At 26.8% G+C, this 14288-nt stretch overlaps 1 protein-coding gene across 21 annotated transcripts in view; it reads right to left on the bottom strand.

Annotated features, from left to right (window-relative positions):
- The window catches only part of LOC145293059 (myotubularin-related protein 13-like), a 508291-nt gene that overhangs the window by 46222 nt on the left and 447781 nt on the right, over nucleotides 1-14288 (bottom strand). For 12 of the 21 annotated variants that reach the window (XM_080139396.1, XM_080139398.1, XM_080139388.1 and 9 more), the window contains one exon: nucleotides 9157-9201. The exons of the other annotated variants lie outside the window; for them this stretch is intronic. In XM_080139396.1, coding sequence (XP_079995522.1) covers nucleotides 9157-9201 — 45 coding nt within the window. The remainder of the gene's footprint in view (nucleotides 1-9156; nucleotides 9202-14288) is intronic. 21 annotated transcript variants of the gene reach the window in all.

Below are 14288 nucleotides of genomic sequence, written 5' to 3'. Positions count from 1 at the left end.
TTACATAATTTTTAAGAGGAATCTTAATACAAATAAAATCAAAAGTTTGATAGAAAAACTTGCAATAAATTTCTATCATTTTTTTACATTTTAAAAATATTAAAAATTGTTTTAATTGCAGAGACTTTCTGTCTTCCAACCAAATCTTGGAAGACAATGTTAAATAACACTGGTCATTATCTCTAATCCGACCTACATATAAACATGGATGTTTAATACAATGTTACACTTATATAATATTTATCTCATTTTCGTGTATTATCTGTCTTACATGTTGGCATATGTTGGACGGCTTTTAAAAATGAACTTCCAAAGTAAACTATCTATAACAAAATCTTTGTTCCTTCAAAATATTCAGTTTTGTTTAATATACACACACAAAATCTAGGAAAAAATGCTTTTAATTTAAACATTCTTTTTTTGTTTTATTAAATTGGATTCATAACTTTTTACCATTAAAATGTCCAAGGTCACTACAATAGCATTCATATGCAGTTAAATGTAGGAAAAAATAGTTTGAGATTAACTAAAAAAAATTGCCAAATACACAAAATGTTGGCAGAAATTATTTAAGATAAATGGCCAGAACATCTTAAAATAGCCATTTTTTTTTATTCAAGTAAAACAAATTTAACAAGCAAAACATTCTATTTCATTTTTATGCTAATTAAATTATTTCTTTTTCATTTGCGATTTAAGAAGCTGGTTTTAAAACATAAGAAATGAAAGAAAAACAGTTTCAAAAATATTCCTTCAATTACATTTAAATACAAAAATAATGCTCCCTGATATAGTATATCAACTAGATTATTAAATCTATTATAGTATTAATATATTATACTTAAGTAGGAAAGCAACCAAATGATTAAGCCCATTTTTAATAACTAATCCAATTCATGTATTTATTAGGATTAATATTTCCATTGTTTTGATTTATGCAATTACTATTGATTACATTAATACCAATAAAAACTTGCTTATGGAGGAAAAAAATCATAATTTAACATCTTTCATAGGACAAAATAGCTTACAGCTTTTCTATTTTTCTTTAAAATGAATTTATTATAACAATATAGATAAGGATTTATTTTATAATTAAATACATTAATCGTATATCATAATTCAAATGTGGAGTTACAAAAGAGTGTAAAATGTTTTTTTTCTTACTATAAAAATAGATTTTTGACAATATTCTGTCAAAAAGCTATGGCATCTATCGAAAAAATATATATTAAGATAATTAAATTTGATTCCAAATATTTTTGTAGTAAAAAGATGTATGAGGATTAAATAAAGATTAAGATTGTTGTTAGAATGTGTTTTTTTGCATGTTGCCTCCCATTGCTTTTAGTACAAGAATAAGATAGCAAAATCTTTTTGAAAACAAAAAAAATAAACAAAAAAGTAACACTCAAAAGAAAAACATCAAAACAACTTTGAATTTAGATTCACTTTACTTAAAAAGTGAAAAAAAAAACTTGATTAGTGAAATTATGAACAAAAAATGGATTAGTTTAATTAGAAACAAAATATCTTGAGATGCAGTAGAATGTGAGGCAATCTTGGGAAATAGTTGCACATCAATTTTACACACATCATTAGAAAATGAACATTTTTAAGATTTGAATTTGATCAAAAATTACTTTTAATTTAAATAGTTTTTTTTTATATACTTTTTATGTAAAATAATTATTTAACTTTCTAATAGAAAACAAATTAAGTTGTTCTCTTAACTTGAAGTGTGAACACATGTTTTTTGTGAAAAAAAAAAAGGGTGGGGGGTAAATAATCAGCAGTTAGCATTTCATAAATTTGGTCGTTTTTGATGAGCTTGTATGAATCAAACGTAAAACTGAAACAATCATTACAACACAGATAATAGAGATGATATTCAATACAGAAAATGGAGAGAAGACATATCAAATCAAAAACAGAATGAAGAGATTGAAAATGCATCCACAAAAAGGTATGAAGGTATTCAAACATTTTGGGAAGACAAGGTCGAAGGTAGTAGAGATTCCTGTTTGAAGATATGAGCAGAAAGAGGGCGAGAAAACATTTGATAAAAGCTTTTAAAAAAGTAGGTGTTTTTAAATGGTGACAAGCAAAATAGATTTTAAGATGTCTATAGACATCAGCGATTCTATTCAAGCAAAAAGTAAAACTTAAAAATTTCATCATTTTCTATTGGTGATAACTGTAAGAAACACACAAAAAATTGTTTTTAAAACGTGTTTTTTTTTTGTTTTTTTTTTTAGAGCTATAACTATTTAATACAGGGAAAATATTGTTTACTTGACAAAATTGACAAAAATAATATTTGTTTTTAGTTAAAGAGATTTATTAAAACCTCATTCACTCATTCCATATTCATACTTTTAGATATGTGTTCAAAGTGTTTTGTTGTTGACTATAAAAAAATTGCAGTTTTCAGTTTAGAATAAAATTTATCAATAAAATTGAGGTTACACTGCAGCTATTTAAAAATAGTTCAAATATCAATTCAAGCTTAACATTTTCAATCAACATTAATATTTATATAAAGCAATTTCTAGCAAAATCAATATTACGTTTTTTAGTATCACTTATTTTAAGAAATATTTTTTATTTAAACATTTAATAAAATAAATATACATTTTAGAACTTACTGATCACAACTTTATAAATTTAAAAATTCTGACATGATGTTTGTTTTTCCTTTTTTAATGAAGTTTATATAAATGAATTTATCAAAACTGTGACTTCTGACGAAAACCCAGCAAAGAAGCTATACATTTATAAATTAACATTTTCTTAGCAAAATCTCTGGCACTAATAGAAAAAAAATTACTAGGTGTATTCCAGTAATCTTGCAAGATTGATATGTGACGACCGATTGACACAATATAAACAAGTTGAAAACATCTTTTAAAAATTTAGGAAGTTGAGCTTTTAGTAAAAAAAAAATACCATTGAGATTTTCTGAGTCAATTTGCTCAAGATTTTATTACAGGCCAAGAAATAACTGCTCAAGAATTTTTTTAAATTATTATTTCTTTAAACTTATTACAAAGGAGATCAATTTTTTTTTTTAAATGTGTACATAAGTTTTATTTATTCATTTAAAAAAATAATACAAAGATAGTGTGTCCATTCAATTAGTGTTTAAATTATATTTTACATTTCATATATTTATAATTTAGTTCATATATATATATATATATATATATATATATATATATAAGAAAAATGTTTAAATCTTTTCCAACAGTTTTGCCTCAACTTTCTTATTCTATATCAGTAAACATAGTTTTTCATTATAAAATGATATTTTTATCTTATTTTTATGATAACTGGTCCAAATGAGTCACAGGGTATTTTAGTAAAGAATAAAGTTACACATGCAATTGGACAACAATATTGTCATCTTAACTAATCATTGTCTAGTAAAGATTGTTTTTTTTTTTTTTTTAATGTTCCATTTTTTAATCATATCAGTAACATGGTTAAAAAAAAAAAAAACATTAAATGTATTTTTCTTATGCTTAATCTGAAGATTTAAAATTTATCATTTATCATTATATATATATATATATATATATATATATATATATATATATATTACATTGCTACATATAATTCTTGCAATCTTGAAAGAAAAAGAATAGAAAGATTGTTTAATATTAGATATACATTTTAATTAAGCAGATTATTAGTCAATTCAAGAATTTAACACATATCTCAGAGTTTTTAATTTAAAAACTTAAAATCCTTCTATCTATATATTCTATCATTATGTAATTTAATTTGACCGATCTGACCAGAGCCATATGAAATTAAGACTAAATTCTCATTTCAGAATCTGTCACTCAGCCTTAATACCACAGCTGGGCATCAGATGAGCTTTAGTTGCAACTTCATCGACTCGTACTTTTCTGAAGACAAAAGCAAAATTTATACAGATTGATCTCCGATGAATCCTATACGAAAGAACAAGAACCAGCACATCCCACCACCAGTTTCAAAACATGAGATTATCAAGGTGGAGTAGAATATACACTAAGGAATCACTTACCTTGTATTTGGGACCCTGAGAGAGAAGGGGGTTTGCCATTCATGCTAAGGGTTTATCAGTAATGTATTTTAGACAAAACTGTCAAGAGAAAATGCTTCTTTCCTGGGAGCATTTTCTTTTTTTGACCAAAAGAGAAGGTATTGGAGGAGTAATGATAGAGGTGAGGGTCAATTGTTTTTTTTTTAAACCTGCCTCAGATATGTCAGCATAACCCCCCCCCCTTCAATCACAATCATTTTAAACCATCCTTGCATCATATATCTTACCCCCCCCCCTTTTTTTTTAGAAAACAGATAAATAAAGTTGCTAACAATGAAAAAGAAAAAAGCCATTTTGACACTTATCAAAGGTAACAAATTTTAACATCCTATTGTTCCAGTCAGAAACTAAAATACTAATTAACAATCATCTAGTCTAGCAATATAAGTTAGAAGTAGAGACTAGTGGTAGTAAGAGGAGTAGTAATAGTAGTTACATAGTTGGTAGCAGCAACATGCCAAGCTTTGAGTGATTCCTACAAAGCCAAAAGAGTCAATATTCTGAACTTGTAGTTAGTATTTTCAATTCGGTAGACCAGCCTTTGTGGCTGAATGGCACTTTATAACCAAACCAACAAATTTCTTCCATTAAAACTAGAATTAAAATTCTATGAGTAATCATTCCCCTCTGTCATCTCTATCATCTGATATCAGTTATTGCCGTAAGTAACCAATAATGATAACTATAAAAACATAGAAAATAAACAGGTTACACGAATGGAGATCAAGCAAGAAATGCCGAAATTTAAAGTCCTTCAAATTTAAGTTAAATTATTGCTGGTATTTGAATAAGATTTAATGGTACCGTTCCCATAAGTTATAAAATGCCCACTAATGTTTACTACGCTAAAATCACAATGACTAATGCATACCCATTAATCCTTATCCTCGAGTAGCCTCTGGGCTTTGATAAGTGGTGACCCCAATGTAAAAAAAAAACAATTATTTTTTGTAGTTTTAGAAATAACTTGACAAGTGTTGCCCTCCGAGTTAGTATTTGTTAACTATTAAAACTCTGGTGTTATTATCTTAATGACTTGCCATTGTGCACACTTTACATATATGTGAATGGTTGAGATAGTGGGAGGAAGAATGAATAAGAGAAGTGGTGAAAGGAGAGGAATTATATAAATAATTTGAGGGAGAGAGCTGGGGAAGAGAGAGGAGGAGGAGGTTGGCAAGAGAAACATGGAGAGAAAAGAAAAAAGAGAGAGAAGAAAGTGTAAACGATGGCAAGATAAGAACTGCTCAAAGTTTTAATAGGATAAATAGATTCAAACAATGTTTACCTATTAAAATAGAACCTAAAATATTTTAATCATTATTATTGCTGACGATATAAGCAAAATGTTTTAAAAATATAATTCTAACATTGAAACCAAAAACGTTCTATATTAAAGAATAATTATTTATTGGAATTCATTTGAAAAAAGATCTATAATAGTTTTTTTTTTTTTTTTTTTTCTTTAACAATTTCTATGATGAGATAAAATCAACTGCATACAGGAGTTATTTGGGACATGACTATGAAATATTATAAATTGCACATGCAATTTAAAATAATGGCTTAAAAACCATGAAACCGCTTTTAAAATATAATCATGTAACTTAATTTACACCTTGAAATTTTTATATTCTTACATAATAATTTAAAATGTATAACAGATAGTAAAATCATTTAGAAAAAAAAAAATAATGTAAATTGCATATTTTTTCCCCCAGATTCAAAAGCTGTTTTTTATGTTAAAACAAAATTTATCAATTCAAATAAGTTTATCACAATTTTCTTTTTTTAACATGTTAACTTTTGTTTGAAACCAAAGTTTAATCAATATCAATTGAATTTTAAGATAATCATGTTTTAAGGAATTAAAATGACCTCAACCAAACATAAAGAAAGGCTAATATGAAAGTAATCAAAAATAAATGTGAGAAACAAATTTAAATGATTTGCCTTATTCAAATAAATATTTTATAAATAGAGAAAAGTAAAACAAATTTTTTATAAACAAACAAAAAAAAAAAAACTAATTTTAAGCATCAAAACAGAAATCTCCAATATATATTATTCTATTTTCAACAAATAAATTTCAGCAGCCGACTGCTGATCATGATCAAAAATTCATAGAGATTTTTTGTTACTATACATAAAATTAAAATATTTTTATTTTTTTTACATTCGTCTATTCTGATATCAGTGGTGTGACTCTAGGACATCAACGTTCGTCAGATGCACTACAACTTTTTAGAAAAATATATTCAGAGGTATAAAATTGATCATCATATAAAATTGAAATAAAAAAATAACACTTGATAGTTCATTATGTTATGCTTCTATATAAACAAATTAACATTTATGTTTGTAAACAATTCCAGCAGTCTATCAAAAAGAGTTATAACAACTCTTTGATATATTTGTTTGTTTACTACCCCCATCCTGCTTCTATTTTCAGTTTTTTAATTAACGATGGGAGGTAAGAAGTTGACTCTTTGATTTTGCCAAATTTATCCAGTTCATTTATAAGTACATATATACATTTAGATTTAACTCCAATAAATTGTATTGGTATTTCTTTTTCAATTGATACATTCTGCTATAAAAATAATATTATATGAAATAAATTATTTAAAGCACGCCATATTGTTACCCAGAAAAATTTAGAAACTAAATAAACTCCTCTCGTTCCTTTAAAATTTTTTTTTTTTTTTTTTTTTTTTTTACTTTCTATAATTATATATTTTCAAGTTATAAAAAAAATCAAGTAAAGCACGATTTTTTTTTTGGGGGGGGGGGGGGGCTATTTAGAGATTTCTCTTGATAATGCAAACCTTACAATATTATTGTAAAATGCTGACAGATAACAAACTTTTTGTTAAGATTTTTATAGTGTTTACAATATTGTATGTAACTTGCATAATTTTTTTTTTTTTAATAATGTGTAATTCAAATAGATGATCCACCATCTTTGTATTTTTATAAACCACAATTCACTCATGCATGGAGTACTGTTCCCACATTTAGGCTGGTGCATCTACCACTAGTCTTTCACTCTTAAATGACCCCATCACCACAATGTTGCATTCCTCTACATGTTTTACAAGTACTTTAATCAAATGTGCTCTATTGAACTCATAGTACTTGTGCCCCCCTGCGACATAATACACCTAACTAACTTGACAAGCAGCAAAAAATCCTGCTCATTCACTGTTGGGGTCCCTACTTGCCAGAAAACCTATTGCTTTAATAGTTTTTTTTCCTGTGGATTGGTAGACTTTAGAATTTCCTGTTTTCTGCTTCCTTGACAGTACTAACTTGCAGAAGTTTAAATATAATGTGAACAGACATTCCCCTGCTCAACTCCTCGTGGTCCCCTGTTAGACACCATCATAAATAGTAGTCCCTAACGTTTCTAGTGGTAATATGTCTTGTTTTGGGTGAAAAAAATTTGAAAATTTTGCCGATCATCGGAGAGATATTTTTATGTTTAAAAAATGTAAGACACAGAAGGTGGCCATGATAGTATTTTCTAGCTACCTAAAAAGACTAAAAGATTGTTTTGTAATACTTTTTTTAAGAAGTTTTATAGACTGTTTATCAATTTTTTTACTTAAAAATACTGTTATGATTTTGGAATGTTTTTTCAATCTTTTGTTGCAGTCATCAGCTGAGAGCAAACACGTTATTTTCATTTTTTCCTTTGAATCTGTATAAATGTAGATTAATTTTTGACCCTGGTTTATATGAGAAGAGGGTGAGTATATATGAAAACATGCAATGAAGAGCCTTTCCAGTTACTTTATTACCCAAAAAAATAAAATACAGATCAAGATTAAATATGAAAAGTTATTCTAGATTTTAAAACCAGATTACAAAATTAAAGCAATACATCACATAAGCAGTGTGTATTCAGTTTAATCTTGATAGCTTACTTTGCACAGCATATAAATTTTGATTCTATTTCTTTTAACACTTTTTTTTTTTTTACCTTCCTTCTTTAGCTTGACAGGGAAAAGATCTAGCATACCTTGAGTAGGCAAGTTAATTTCATTCTTTTTTTTTTATCTTGATCTTTATTTTCTTCCTTTATTAATGAACAATATAAATAATTTATTTCAATGAATATTTTGAAGCACAAAGTTAAAACAATGATTTTTGAATTCAAGTATAAACCATCAATGAAAACAACACATTAAGATGCTGAATTTTTTAGATGAGGATTGATAATTTGCATTATCTGGAGTACTATTCTCATCTTCAGTGTTACTCACATAACGTTTCAGTCAGTGTAACAAGCAATTTTCTTCAGGTACATCTTATTAAACTGCACAGAATTTCGAATGGAACTCCTTATTTAATCCATTGAGTTACCATGCTCTCATTCCACAAGGATACTTGGCATAGTGGATAAAGTACTTGGTATAATTTATGGCTAGTTACACTATTCCAGAAGTGTAAAGTTCAATCCTCAATCCATGCAACACTTACAATACAATTACAAATTATTTAGGACTTCTACTTAGTCATGGCTGATGGAATGAGAGCATGCTACTCACATAGATTAAATAAAGTTCTGTTTGAAATTCTGTGTAGATTCCTAAGTTCGACAGAAAGATTCCAAGGCTTAACAAGATACATCGGAAGAAGGTTGGAGGTTACATCAACCAAAAGGTTGTGAAAATAACACTCAGTATGAGAATAGTAGTCCAAAATATCCAAATAATATTAACATTAAGATTCTGTTACTTCAAATATACTTAAATGCTGATAGACTAGAGTTGAGCCTTGAATCGCCACTGATATACATAACGCTAATCCTTTCTATGAAAGAAAAATGTTGATTTGGTCAAAGTGTCAGTGTCAAAATGAGTTGATGTTAAGAGACGGATACTGTCTCTTCTCATAGAAGCAGTTTTTGAGGCAATGCATGTTGAAGCGATATAAAGCGTGACAAGAATCAGTGATGCAGGTGGATGAGCAGGATACTTTTAGGGGAGGTGGGGGTGAATAAGGTGGCTGGGATTGACAGGTGGGAAGGGGGCATACTACAAATGAATTATTATTACTTTGCCAATAGCCAGATCTCCTCCTCCGCCGAGGGAAAGTGGGCACTGAAATGAACAATTGCAAACAAGACACTAAAAAGTTGTTTCGTAGAATCACACAAGTTGACTACATTGTTTTTTGTTGGTTTTTACTCATACAAATAAAGTATCATTAAAAGTGATTAAGTTGGGTGCTTTTGCAGTTTTCAAACAATTACATTTCAGGTAAAAACACTTATGTGTAATGTTGTTGATAGTATAAATTCAAAAAATTTATAAAAATTATCCAGTAGATCTGTTTTTTTTTCTGTTTTTTTTTTTTTTTTCGTTTTACAAAAAATCATAGATACTGGTGGTCCGACATTTTCTATTTTGAAATGGAAAATTTTGATTTAAAACAAGGAAAGCAAAGTAAAAATAATAGATTGCACTTTAAGACCTCTTCCACTTAAAGTAAACGATAAAACTATATAATTCAATAAATTATATTTTTACTTGTTATTTTTCTACTGGATTATTTTTCATAATTTCTGGAACTTATACTGTTTTCAACAGGATATGCAAGTACATAAGTGTTTTTACCTGAAACACATTTGTGTGGAATCCCATTACACTGCAGAAACACCCTACATTGTTGGTTGGTAGATTGGTTGGTTAGCTTTTTACTAATCAAAATATAGCATGCTACCATTAGGCATACATTTTTTCGTGAACTTGCATACGAACACATTTTGAAGATTTAAAATAAAAAATAATTGGAAGAAGAATTGTTGAACATTTTTTTTATATTCAACTTTTAAATTGTTGAGATATAACCTTTGTGAGTTTTAATGAAAGAAGAGCATTCTAAGAGCTGATATCAAAATGTAAATAATTGATTTATACATCTTAAAGAATTGTTTTTTAAAAAAGCATCTGTTCTTTCCACATTACATCAAAACCACCATATTTTGATTCACAGTTTGATAAATATGAATACTTATTTACCAAAATGAAAAAAAAAAATGTATTTCTAAAGTTATTATTCCAATATTAATGATAAATAAACCAAAATATTACCTATCTAAGATATTTAAAAGATCAATTCTAAATTAGCTTTTCGGAAAGTAAAAACTTTAACCTCTCTTCAACTATTTACAAAGTGTTACTATTTCTCTACCAAATTCTTTTTAATATTTCAATAGTTATTGACAAATGTAGTAGAATTTTTTTTTTTAAAGGTGGGGGAGGGGTATTTTTGTTCAAGACTACTTTTTACGGTTTTTGGAAAAATTATTAATTTATTATTTATTGTTTAATAAGAACACTAATAAAATAAAAAAATTTTTTTTTACTGATTTGACAGTTAAAACCCATGTAATTCTGTACTTATCATTGATATTTAATAGCTTTTTTATTATTAATATATCCAGCCTTTTGCATATTCACGGGCAGCAAACTGTACATTTCATAATTCAAGAAAAAGACAACTTGCTTTAAAATGAAAAATATGCACATATTTTTTTTCTTTTCTTTTTTTAACACAGCAATTAATGCACTTCATGAATCAATATTATTAATTTATTTCAGATAGTTAATTGCTTCTTGTTATTCTTATTAAGTTTTATTAAGAATCAAATATAAGTCATATATCAGTTGAAACCATGAAAATGTAAGTAAAATGCAGTCAGTGACAAAAGGTCATCTAGTGGAGGATACAGAATTCTATAACGGAAAATGTTATGTTAATCATTTTTGTCATAGGATAAACAGCAAGTAAAAACAAAATTGCTCAAGTACATGGAGAGGAGTTTTAAATTTCATTTAAAAATCATGAAAATAGTGCACACGGTTTAATACAGTTCCAGTAGTGTATTAAAAGAGTGATCGTTTTTTTATATGTTTACTACCTCCCCATTTATTTTCAGTTTCTTTTGTTAATTTAATCACGGGAAAGATGATGCCGAGTCTGTCTAACTAGTTTCTAATTACATAGACACATTACAATTTAACTCCAATAAATTTTATTACCCTTTTTTCAATTATTGAAACGTTCTACTATAAAAAATAAAAAAATAATAAAAATCATACAATAAAAATAAATTGTTTAAAACTAACAGGATCCATACCTCAATGTTATCAATAAAAATTTAGGAATCAAAAAATGTTCTGCTCTCATCACTTTTTTTTTACTTTCTATAATTATTTTCAATTTATAAATAAAATCAACTAAAACATTTTCTTTGCAATTTATAGATGTCCCTAAAAAAAAAAATTAAAAAAAAGATATTATTATATGATATTACTGTAAAAATATACAATGATAAAAATTAAGTTGTAAAACTAATTAAAAAATACATAACTCCTTATTTTAAACAGGTAATATTTTTTCCATTACTGCTAAGTATATTATAAAAAAAAAAAATTTTTGTTTGTTTTTAAAATGTAGGTAAATTGAAATTAAAATCAATTATTTTAGCTTTTTTTTTCTTCTCTAAATCTGACTTTTCTTACAGTACACGCAATGGTATCATGATATTACATTTAATAATTTGCAAAGGCTACCATAAAACGGGAGGAAAAGTAGGTGAAATCTGATGACAAAATCAAAATGTTAAATACCATGCTACTGTTATATGCAGTTAGTAAGTGCTCAAGATGATTTAACATTGCACGTTTTGTTTTAATTTCTTAGAATCTTTTTCAATGTGATTTTAATCTGTATGCTATACATTCCAATTAAAAATAAAAAGTGTCTTAATTGCAGCTGCTTACGTGAAAGATATAAGATATCTTAACATTAACTGATTATGTTTCTAAATTTTGGGGATGAGGATTGAGAGTTCATATTATTTGGATTATTCAGACTACTGTTATAATCTTAAGTGTTATTTGTACAATGTTTCTACAAGGACCTGTGGTGTAATGAATAAAGTAGTTAGTAAAATTCAGTTGTAAGTTACACTCTTTTGAAAGTTGAAGGTTCAATACTCAGAGTGGATAACACTCAAAATACAAGTGCTTTGGACTTCTACCCAGTCATGGCTGACAGAATGAGTGCTGCCCCATGGATTAAATAGAAAATTCTGTTCAAATACCAGAGTTTTATAGAAAGATTCCAGAGTTTTACAAAATATACCTGAAGAAAGTTAGAGGTTAAATCAACTGAAATGTTGTGAAAATAACACTCAAGATGAAAACAATCGTCAGAATAATACAAATTAACTGATAACACAAAGACACTATAAAAAAAAAATGATATTCTAAAAAGCTAGAAGCATGGCTTAATGTGTATCAAATTAATTAACTTAAAATAACTGATGATTTATCTGGAAGATATTAGCGATACACAAATATTATATCATGTTTTTGTAATCTTGTAATATAGTTAACTGAGAAATAAAAAAAAATAAAATAAAATAAAAAAAGGGAATACAACAAATAACTTGCAAACACATCAAAATTTAATTTATGATTCGCACACTTTCAAACTATGGAAACTGGTTATAAAATTTATTATCTCCGATATTTTTATTTTTTATATGGCTATTTAGTTTTGGATAATTTTAGACTTAAAACATAGTAAACATAAATAAATAAATAAAAGTTTTAAAAAATGACTTAGCCCAACACTAAGTCCAGAGAGAAGTACCACTCGGACTTAGTGTTAGTAATATCGTAGATCATTATTTTTTTTGTTAAAGAATGAAGCATCAACAACAATAGATGGCCTATCTGCCATTTTGATTCTCGTGTGATGAAAGAAAAAGGTTTCAACAAATACAATTTTGAAATACAATAAAAGAGAAAGAAAAACATTTAAAAACAATTTCAAAATATATAAAGTATACAGATCAGTGGTAGAAAATTCAATTTTAATGTGTTTGGTACAAGTTATTTGTTGTATATTTTATTTTGGATTTCTTAGTTGTTGACTATACTGCAAGATTACCCATATTTTAATAAAACAACTTTGTACAATGCGTCTTCCATGTAAAGAACTCATTAAGCAATGTTTAAGTAGTGCTACGAAATAATACTTAAGATGTAAATCATTTAATCGAAAAAAAATCTTAATATCTTTGTATTTCTGAAGCATGACATGATTAAAAAAATAATCTCGGCAACATTTATTCAAGTAAAATTACTAAACTAAAAACGTGTAGCAATCGAAATCAAATTCAATTAACTTAAAATTATCAGTTTCTGATAAGAGTTTGTCTTTGAATATTTAAATCTAAATCAGGGATCTCCAACAAGGGTCCATATGATACCCCAGGGAACCACAGAAACTTTATGGGGGCCCATGAAAAAAAGATTTTATGTTATGAATACCACAAAATTGATTCATTGTTAATTTTTACTAACAGATTTTTTTTTTTTTAATTATAGGTGCATCCACAAGCAAAATAAGGTTGGGAACCGTTAGGCCTAAATCATCAGTGATAATTAAAGTTCTTCAATAGGTTATGAAAAAGAAATTCTTTCAGTTTGAAAGGAATAAATAATCAATAAAAAATAAAACAGATTTACAGTTTTTTTTTTGTTTTTTTCATTTTTAAATGTATCTGATAAGAAAAAAGCGTAAAATATTAAAAATATGAGGGGCAAAATTTTAAGCAAGTATTGAAAAAACAATAAAAAGATAAAAAAATAAATTGCAAAGCATTTTTGATTTGAAAGAAAATTACAATTTATGTTTAAAAAGGAAAAAGCGAAAAATTAAAGCAGGAAGATTTTAAATTAAATTTGTTCAAATTACAAAGAGATCAAAGTGACAAAGCAATACATAAAAGAAATGCATAATACTAATAACCTATTATTAGAGAAAACTCTTAGAACATTTTTATAGAAAAAAAAAAGATCCTATAAAATATAAATAACTGGTGGCACCATAATTGAAGAAAATCTTCTAAAGCAGGTTATTCCAGCAGCAATTCTAGATTAATTGGAAGCACAAGCAAAACTTTAGACTAAGATATGCCGTTTAAAAGAGTTTCTATTATTCTAATTTAACAAAAATATACCTATTTCTTTTTACGTGCATAAACATAATAATAAGAGCAGATTTTTGTTTAAAGAAAAATCATCCATGAGTTCTTATTATAAGTCTACTAAAAATTCTTTGAGCAACAACCATTTTTAAGTGTTTAAACTTTCATCTCCTAAGAAAA

Source organism: Euprymna scolopes, chromosome 14 (assembly GCF_053919585.1).
Source record: "Euprymna scolopes isolate OS-2025 chromosome 14, ASM5391958v1, whole genome shotgun sequence".
Lineage (NCBI taxonomy): Eukaryota > Metazoa > Mollusca > Cephalopoda > Sepiida > Sepiolidae > Euprymna > Euprymna scolopes.
The sequence above is the reverse complement of the archived record's forward strand: the minus strand, read 5'-3'. Positions and strand labels throughout refer to the sequence as shown.